The 9,857-nt window shown below is 39.0% G+C and overlaps 1 protein-coding gene across 2 annotated transcripts; it reads right to left on the reverse strand.

Moving 5' to 3' along the window:
• Nucleotides 1-377: 377 nt before the first annotated feature.
• Nucleotides 378-9,453, reverse strand: ctsba (cathepsin Ba). Of its 2 annotated transcripts, none has more exons than XM_014017186.1 (11): nucleotides 9,307-9,453; nucleotides 5,611-5,734; nucleotides 5,437-5,522; nucleotides 5,105-5,219; nucleotides 4,869-4,984; nucleotides 4,704-4,789; nucleotides 1,981-2,127; nucleotides 1,706-1,822; nucleotides 1,485-1,613; nucleotides 1,162-1,242; nucleotides 378-943 (listed from the first exon to the last, which is right to left on the reverse strand). In XM_014017186.1, exons 2-10 carry the CDS (start codon nucleotides 5,731-5,733, stop codon nucleotides 1,169-1,171), a joined length of 993 nt encoding a protein of 330 aa, XP_013872640.1. In that variant the 5' UTR covers nucleotide 5,734; nucleotides 9,307-9,453; the 3' UTR covers nucleotides 378-943; nucleotides 1,162-1,168. The 2 variants fall into 2 exon arrangements, with proteins under 2 accessions (XP_013872640.1, XP_013872639.1); XM_014017185.1 differs by having other exon boundaries at nucleotides 5,611-5,738.
• Nucleotides 9,454-9,857: the final 404 nt, after the last annotated feature.

The raw sequence follows: 9,857 nt of genomic DNA on the forward strand, positions 1-9,857 counted from the left end.
ATTTTCTGGGGGAGGACCCCCAGACCCCCCACCAGTGGGTCCCCCCAACATTTCAAATACTTCTGATGCCACTGAAATATGTAAGAATATAAGGACATTTTATGGTACTACAGGACAAATTAGAAAGTGACTGCTGCGGAAGTGCAGACAGTTTGGATTCTTGTTGTTCTTTTTTTTTTTTTTTTTTTTTTTGTATCTGAATGTCACAAAATCAGTAATATCCTTAAAATTTACAAATTAAAACATCTGTTGGCAAATCTGTAGCTTTATATTGCCATAGTTTTAAATAGTTGATTTTACACATCATAAGAATTCTGTTATGGATATTAGTTTTGGTTTGCCACCCCTGGTTTTGTAGTAGAAAAAAACGATACATATTACCACTTTAAAGGTTTATTAAATTCAATTGAACAATGTGCAAACATTGTGCTGAAAACCATCTAAATTCCATCCAAATTTTAAAACATTTTCTAAATTTGTCCTAACATTTAAAATGAAGTTACAATCAGTACAATCAGTACATTCAGACAATAAGTTTGAAAACATTTGTAGATCAACAAAAACAACAAAAAAGCTAACACTACTTATTAGGCACATTGAAATTTGCTTAGAGTGGTTCTAAAAACTTGATTCAATCATCATTGATCTAAAATGTCACTCAATATCACAACAGTACAAAAAAAAGGAAGGATACGGTGATATGGCAGGACAAAAACTTATTCTTTCAGTGGCATTGTGACAAAATCTGTCCTAACAGGTCTTGCTACAAGATCTGAAAACAGCTACAAGCAGCTTTGAAATAGAAAATGTTGATCTGAGTGCTGGCACATTTTACCATCATGTTACTGTGACAACAGTGATTGTTGGGAACCTGAAGAATAATTTGTTATAGGGCAGGCGAGTAGAGTACAGCGCCATCTAGTGGCAATTCTTCACCTCAGACCTGCAAGAGAAAAAAAAATTATCTAGCTGTTCATTGACAAGCTTTGACTCAAATATATCATGATAAATATATATTTCAGACCAGAGAAGCTTGAGCACAATTACAAAACCTTAATATAGTTTCTTTGCAAGAACCATATTCAAAAAATGGCGACTTCTCCTGGTTGTGATTGATACGTGTTGTAATCACAAGTTTGTGTCAAATACTTATAAACTCACCTTTGGTTTATTTGGGAATTCCAGCCACAATCTCTGACTCAATACCACAGTGATTTGATCCACGCAGGAATTTAAAGAAACCTGAAAAAAAATAAACAACATAGAAAAGTTTATATTTCAACACAAAAGAAAACACGGGTGTACACAAAAACATGAACCAATGTGTGACAGGTACTCAATAACAAAAGTTGAAGATTAATTTAGATGAAAAACCAAAACGTAGCGTCACTAATAAATAAATATTTAAGAGGTATATCTTATGCAAATGGGAGGGCTACACAAACAGAAAGTAGATGTAAACCATAATTAATGTTTCTGCTCACCGTTGTCACCCCAGTCAGTGTTCCAGGAGTTTGCACAAAGCCAGTAAGGGACACCGTTCTCCTCCCCCCAGCCCAGGACCTTAATGGCATGTCCACCCACAGCAGAACCAGACACATGCTGATAAACACCTGAGGAAGGGAAAACAGACAGTAAGGTACGTTTACCATCACCTTGAGCTCCACATACAGAGTTTAAAACTTTTACAAGTACACATTCTTACCAGACTTGTACAGGAGAAAATCTTCATAGACTGTAAACGCTCCCTCTACTGGACCATTTTTGTAGATCTCAGCCTGAATCGTACTTTCATCCGCCTCCACGCTGTAAGCAGTTTTACCTACAACAAACTTTCAGTTAAGATTTGTTTGTAGCAGCAACTAACTGTTTACATTAATTCATCTCAGGTGAATAAGCAATGGAATTAACAAGCAGTATTAACATACTTATTTATATATAAAGAAATTAATGACCCATTCCCACCCTTTCTATTCTTACCATAGTGCTTGTCCTGACGGTAGCTAGGTGTGTATCCAGCTTCACACTTGTTTACGCAGGCAGGCGTGTCACCACCCTCCCCGGTGCAGGGAGGTCTGCTGCCGTTCACATGGTGCTCACAAGGTGCAATGGTGTAAGGTCTGCAGCCTGTGGACAAAGACAGGTTTTGGATAACTATACTTTAAACACAAATGCACAACTACAGTAATACAGAGATAACTTTGATGCTCCTGTTTTAGTTTGACCAAAATCAATTTCCTACAGCAGTGATTTTCAAAGTGTGGCCACCAGGGGACCAGAAAACAGAGGGAAATATATAAAAATAGAAAAAAGAAAAAAAAAACTAATAAAATTGCATTTGTTTTTCAATATTTTAAATTTTACAGAATATAAGGAAATATTATTTAAGAGAGCTTAAGAAAGGTTTTTCTGTTGCTCTGTTCTTATCGTCGACATTTTGTTGAAAAGTTTATCAGTGGGAATATAATAGTCTTTAAAACATGTTAATGAAATTCTTAATATTTACTGAATAGTGAATTAAATGTAAATAATTATAAATTTAATGTTTCTTTATTCATTTTGTATCATCTTTTGTGGGTTTGGGAGAGGGGGGGGCAGCCTAATGCTGTTTGGGGGCTTGATAATGTTTGGTAAACTCTGTTCTGCAGCATGTCAAAATACAGAAAGACCAATTATAAACTGATTTCTAATTCTCAAAAAATTAATGTTTATTTAAGAGTTTAAGAATAGTAAAACCTAAAAGAAAAAAATAAATATAAAAGGCCATTGTTATACAGTAAAAAGATAAATCTGTATCTTCATGTTCTGGAGATGGACCTTTAGGTGATGTGCAACAGTTCTTGTTTTTATTAGAATTACCACAGAACGGTTGAGTGGTCTTTCCTGTCCCTCAACCAGCCGGTCGAGGCAGATGGTCTCCTGTCCTGAGCCTGGTTCTGCTGGAGCTTTCTTCCTGATTAGCAGGGAGTTTTTCCTCTCCACAGTTTGCTCAGGATGGGAGACTGTGATGAAGTGATTCAACACAGCCTGCTGGTTTCTTCTTTAGATTATTCTTTTTATGTACAGTGTCCTGAGACGTTTGTTGTAACATGGTGCTATATAAATAAACTTGAGTGAAACCAGGATATCAAGATATGTTTGAAATAATGCTCACCCTGCCCCAGACTTTTGCAGGGGCTTACGGGGCTCAAGCCTAGGGCCCTGATGCTTTGGGGGGCCCCGCCACACAATGACATATTTTTTTTTTGTGAATGAATAGATCCAGGCACTTTAGCCCTGAATGTTTGGTCATTATCCCCGGATCAAAACGAGACCTGCTTTCTGACTGACCGCCTCTCCTCCAGGAGCGAGACGGGACGATTGCGTCATCGTCAGCTGTTTGTGCTTCCAAGCTGTGTGTGTCAGGAGGGAGATGGCTTTTTTTCCCACCAGCATCTCACAGCAGCAGCTCACCTCGGCCCCCGAGCCACCGGCCCACGAGATGCACCACCGGCAATGGTGCAGGTCAGAGGGCCGGTGGTCCAGTCCATGAACCAGCCCACAGGCTGAAGCGAACGCGCGCGGTTCATCTGCGCAGGGCGGGAGCGACAGGTTCTGGGGCTGTGATGTTTTTCTGGATTTGTTGTGCTTCAAACTATGCCATATAAATGACTTCTTCACCTCTCCTCACCACAGGTCGGGCCGATTATACCACACAGCTAATTAGCGCTGCAGGGTGCCACCTGAGCTGACGATGAAGAGCGGAGATCAGAAAAATTAGTCCCAATAACCCCGGGCTGGCTGCTAAAACAAACAGCGGAGCTTATTAAAAACTAAACATTCACAAAATAAGAAATGCCTTGTATAAGTGCTGCATAAATTAAATCTCTTGTCTCTGGCATCCAGAGAGATGCACAGTGCAGCAGCTCTAACAGGGCCGAGCGGCTTCAAACAGAAAACTTCTCCAGTTAAGCTCAGCCTGACAACAAATCAGCTCTGTGCTTTCTAATAACTCAGAAGACAAATTTGAAAATTCTTCCAGCTAGATCTAACAGAGATGTGGAGAGCTCCAGCTCGTCATTTCACTCTGGAACATCACCTGTCAGTCACCAGGGGCACAACAAGTGGGGGTGGCCACGGGAGGCTGTGCCCCACCAGTTTTAACCTCTTGAGTCCCAAGCTTTGTGCTTATTTAAATATTTCCCAGCTATATAAGATTAGTAGAACCTTATAAATATAAATGTTTTTTGAAAAAATAAGAATTAAAAATATAAATATATATTTTACTTAAAATAAAAAAATAAACTTAAAATAGTTCATCTAAATAAAGACAACTAGTATAAAATAAATGTCCTAAATGTCAGGATGAAGCTTTTCATGAGAACACAACTATTCTGTAAGAGCTGTTCATATGTCTGTTTGAAGCAAAAAACAGAGGAGCCTGGGTTACAATTTGAAATATTTTCTTGTTACATAAAATAAGCAAATAATATGACAGCATGTTTAGTTGACTTAAAAAATGAAATATCAGCAACATGTAGGTTTTATAACTGCCTCTTACTGCTGACAGAAATTAGATATAACAGCACACGATGTTATATCATACACATTTTATATATGCATACACACACACCGTTATTGGCTCAAGCCCAGGAGCCCGTATCCCCCTAAATCCGGCCCTGTGCTCACCATTTACATGACTGTAGCCTGAAATGCACACTCACCAATATGAGAGTCATAAAGACCTCCAGTGACCAGTCCTTCTTTGGTCCAGAAGTCCCAAGCTGCTGAGGGGTAGCCACCATTACAGCTTAAAAAGGAAAGTACAAAATTAACACATTGTATCCTTTATTATTGCATCTCTATAGGCATGCATGGCTGCTTCTTACCCCATACCACAGCTGTCACAGCAGGTCAGCAGATCCTCAGAGGAGATCTCCAAACTGACTTTCGCATTGCTGTGGATACAGACACGGTCAGACATGGCCTCTGCTGCACCAAATGCCTAGACAGAGGACAACAACATGAGGTTAAGACTCAAAAACAAAACCTGACTGAAACTTCAAAACAGAACTAAAAAAGTTTAGTTTTCATGGGGTGGAAAATCAGAAATGTTCTTTCTTACCCAGCAGGATCCACAGGAGCCCTGGTCTCTGACCTCCTTCAGAGTGGGACAGTTAGGCCACTGCTTCCTGGCATCAAATTGTGCAGGCAGCTTCAGATCTCCCCAATACTGAACCCTGCATGGAAGACAAGTCAGCGTTACCACCTGCTGCTACTGTGAAACTTTTTTGATAAATGAGCAGACGTTACATCATTTTACTTGGTGGCATTTAAACTATTCAGATTTATGACAAAATAAAGACAAAAATAGTGCTTTGTTAAATGTGCACATGTATGTTAATATTGTTGTTTGTAATTCACATTAGCATCAGATTTAGCTCTTGTGAAACTCACATGATGGGCAGTTTAGGTCCTTTCAGCATTGTGCCACAGAGCTTCTGGACGTAACTATAATCAACATTATGAAAGTTGTGACCAGCCTGCAGGACAAAGAGGTCATTTAGTCAAAAATGTTTGAAGGGAGGAAGAAATTAATAAAAAATAAAGAAATAAAAGAAATAAACTCACCTTCCAGGTAGTATTGACCTTGTTGATGTAGTTGACCATGTCATTGGACAGAGGGTGGAGGCGAGGTCTGGCCAGGCTCACCGAAAAGCCAGCAGCCAATAGAAACAGAGCTGCATGCCACATCCTGTCTGACAGACAAGATTAGCACAGTTATACAATGAACTGAAGTTTAACTTAACTGACTATCATAGCTGCAAGGACTGAAAATAATTTGTAGCTAGATTTTAGTCAGATCAATGCATTGAAAAGTCTCAGCTGAAAGGTAAAATCAGCAGAGGCAACCCTTAAAGGGATCCCCGATTAGTTGTAACATTAAACTTTATTTGATAAACGTTTATTTTAACTTTAAAATAAAGACTGTAAAAATACTGTAGGCTGTTTAGTTTTGTACATTTTAAAAAATAAATTTTTTAACACGGACGGAACCATTTTATTTACACGCAAAGCATTCTGGGTAAATGATGATATGGATAGGTCCTTGGTGTGAGGCTGCTAGCGAGCTATATCCACCCTGAAGGTTAATCTTGGACAATATCTGATGATCGACTCTTTTAAATGAAACCAGAGAGCGTTGACAGAGAGGAGAAGGTAGAAATGACTCAGCCTGGAACTGAAAATATGGATGGAGGACAACAGAGCTGCTTCATGAAGAAGAACCTCAGCTTAGCCTGTTAGCATTTGTGCTAGTGCCAATGCTATATTGCCTTATATGTATTAGCTTGGTGCAAGTGCGACAAACAAGGTAAACTGAGGTCCTCCATCCATATTTTCAGTTCCAGGCTGAGTCATTTCTACCTTCTCCTCTCTGTCAACGCTCTCTGGTCATTTAAAAGAGTCGATCATCAGATATTGTCCAAGATTAACCTTCAGGGTGGATATAGCTCGCTAGCAGCCTCGCACCGATGACCTACCCACATCATCATTCACCCAGAATGCTTTGCATGTAAATAAAATGGCCCTGTCCGTGTAATATATTTTTAAACTTTTAGTTTAAAAATTATAAAAACTGAACATCCTACAGTATTTTTACAGTCTTTATTTTACAGTTAAAATATACGTTTATTAGCCACCAGACCCTCGTCCTTCACTTTGCTTCGTAAAAGGGTCTGGACTTGCTGAATAGACAAGTGTTTCTTGCAGGAGGCGTGGCCTCTGCTGAAGTTTAAAATGATTGGATCAGTTGGCTGCGACATATGTCGCTGTGATGGAGGCTAAGCTAAGAAGCTAACCGGAAATCGCGTGTGCTGTAAACAACCCTACTGAGAGGAGAAATATACCGAGCCGAACGAGACGACTGTAAATGAGAGCTGCTGCTTTGTCAGACAAATTTAATTTAATTTGAAGTCTTATCAACACGGACTGACTTCATTCACTTCCTCCACTGCCGTATGCTAAAATAACTAGCAGACACTGCACAGAACATCAACGTCATTCAAAACTCCGCCTTCTGTTTGCTGATTGGCCCAGGTAAAATAAACTACAAGCAGACAGTGCGCAGAAAATTGACGTTCTCTTCTCTGATTGGCCCAGCTAAAAATCTGCCAGCGAAATCCATCTCGATGGGAGAAGTCCCAGACGGAGCAGAGAAGGAAACTAGAATTGAGCAGAGCTGCGTATGAAGGCAAGGGCCAGGCTATATGTTTATTAAATAAAGTCTAATGTTACAACTAATCATGATGAACGTGGGAAATACAATGTTCTCCACAATATACACTCCTCAAACTACTGAGCTGGCACAAAATAGAAAAAATGTTCACAGTAGACTTAACATCTTCACGTTGGTTGAATCCACAAGTGTAAGATGCAAAAAAAACCTCTTGTGTCCTCAGGAATGCTTTTCAGAAACGCTTAGTCATGCATTTATAGAACATCTGCAGTGATTACATTACACATTTTAGCTAGAGGGTAGTTCTGTTTTAGTTGAACTGTTAAATCAGCTAATTCACGTTTGATAAAATAAAATCCAAAGTGCACTTGGCATAAACAGGAAGTCTGATCAAAATACCAGTACCTACAACGGCACAAAATTATTCTGCAATTTGCAACAACATGTTTTTCCAAAACAGCCAGAATCCAAAAGGTTATTTTGAAGTTTAATATAAACTTTGTGCCATGTTTGGCCCAGACATTCAAGTCCAGACAAATGTCTTGTTAGGCTCTAGTGGTGTCACCTGTTCAGGCATGTCCTCTTACCAGAACAGTAAAATAAGAAGAACTATTGGGAAACTGCTTTCATGTCACATGATTGGGGCTCTTGTTAGTGAGAACTACCTATAGGAGAAGTAAACAGAGAAATTCCCCTTCACAGAACTGAGATCACAACCTAAAATTAGTGCAAGTCGGTCGGTGTCAGCTTTGTAAAATTTGGTACAAATATTCTAGCATGTGAGCTTTTAAAATGCAATTCCTTTTTCTGAAAAACCAAAGAAATGCTCAAATCCTCTGACTCAGCAAAAAGGATTGTTTGTGAGAAACAAAAAAAGCCTCTGGTTACTTTTTTACAGAAGTGATTTTATCGAATACAGCAGCTAAAGCAATGTTTCAAAAGCAATTTGAAGAAGTGAAACACCCAGTCTGCTGTTTTATATCTTTCACTTCCCTCCAACAATCAATAGCTTCACTTTCAAAACTCCACACGGTTTTAAAACTGCAGGAAGCTGCTGAGTCACTGAGAAGTTTCCATTCATTTGTATGTCTCTAAACCACCTACACCTCTAAGATTATGTTGCCCAGCAGTGTTTTTAACCTTTTAAAAAAAGGTTAAGATGATGTCAGATGTTTTCCATACCTATGAGGTTTAAAATGAAGACAGAGATGAGTCAACCCCAAACAAACAGGAAAGAATGAAGAGAGTTCCTTGTTGATTGTACGACAGTGCTTCAATTAATCTCAGAAATTATCAAAGATTATGTTTGAAGTTGTTTAAATCTAGTCCACATAGTCTGCACTACTCCTACTGAGGAATAATCTCTTTTTGGTGTGCACAATAGAAGAGACAAGCATTCCCCCAACAATAGTCATTGTGGTGTGCTCAAAGCAACAACAGATCAAACTCCAGAGTTGACTTAAGATAAAGACCTGCCCATTCCTCCTGACTGTCGGGCTTGTTTATATTGTTTCTTTTTGTGCACTAAACAAATACAGTAAGAACAGACAAAAAAACCAAACGTTTAAAAACTAGGAATATTTATTTATGCTTCCTGAAGTGTGAATGATTCTCTGCAGCAGTTTCATCCTGGTCATGGACGGTCTCTGTTTTATAACTAATGTGTTGTCTGTCGGCTCTTTAAAAAAAACAAGGCGCTCTTATAAAATAGCAAGGTTTCACTTTCCATTTCACAGACTTCAGTATTATGTTTCACACACTTTCATAGAAATGTCTCATACTTTAATGCTTCAATACAAAATAATGTGAATCACCGTTTACGGTAACAGGGGGCGGAGCTTAAGACCCTACCTGTGGTTAAACCAGAGTGAAACGACTAAACCAAACAAGAGCTATATGGAAACAAACTATCTCCTTGACCTAACAGGATATGTAGATTTAAACAAACAACAAACATATGAATAAAAGCTTTGCTCACATGTTCTGATATTAGTAGAGGTTTGAGACGGATACAGTAGATATGCTAAGCCGAAGCTAAGCTAGCTGTTTGTAGTTGCTGCTAAAGCCTCAAGTCAACGAAACAAACTAACCTGTCGCGTCTTTGTCGGTTGTTTCTGTCAGTTCGGTGAGTTACTCAGCTCCAGTTCGGCCCCGGACGTCTGTCTGTAGACCCGCTGTGGCAGTGTCGGACTTATTTATGCCTTAAAAACACGTGAATCGGTCACATGAACGCAGCTCATGTGACAAACCGTCATTTCCAGCCCCTCCCCCTCGCGCGCGCTGGCGGGCAGCCAGTCACGCTAACGTCAATAAGTGTTGAACAAATGAAAAACAGTCGAAAGACAAAAATTAAGAGGTAAATTACGAATAGTTCTCTACACATATTTACAGTTAATCTAACAGAACACAATTACCCAATCATCTAATAAAAATACATGTAAAATTATGCCTTTTTAGCTGTTGTGTCTTTATGTTTACATCTGTTAACCTGAGAACACCAAGCACAGCTCACAAAGCTGCAGAGGCTTGTCCCAAAGTAGAAACTAGTAAACCTCAAAATAGTTGCATGTTTTATATTTAATGTGTGGGTGTTAATAGAATAGAATAGAATAGAATAGAATAGAATAGAATAGAATAGAAT

Source organism: Austrofundulus limnaeus, unplaced genomic scaffold (assembly GCF_001266775.1).
Source record: "Austrofundulus limnaeus strain Quisiro unplaced genomic scaffold, Austrofundulus_limnaeus-1.0 Scaffold163, whole genome shotgun sequence".
Lineage (NCBI taxonomy): Eukaryota > Metazoa > Chordata > Actinopteri > Cyprinodontiformes > Rivulidae > Austrofundulus > Austrofundulus limnaeus.

Excerpts from the sequence above, each read along its gene's own strand:
- ctsba (XM_014017186.1), bottom strand. The coding sequence starts at position 5,733 with ATGTGGCATGCAGCTCTGTTTCTATTGGCTGCTGGCTTTTCGGTGAGC. Across the intron at positions 4,985-5,104 it reads GCTCCTGTGGATCCTGCTGG|GCATTTGGTGCAGCAGAGGC; the intron begins GTAAGAAAGAAC and ends TCCTCTGTCTAG. Across the intron at positions 4,790-4,868 it reads TGTGACAGCTGTGGTATGGG|CTGTAATGGTGGCTACCCCT; the intron begins GTAAGAAGCAGC and ends TTCCTTTTTAAG.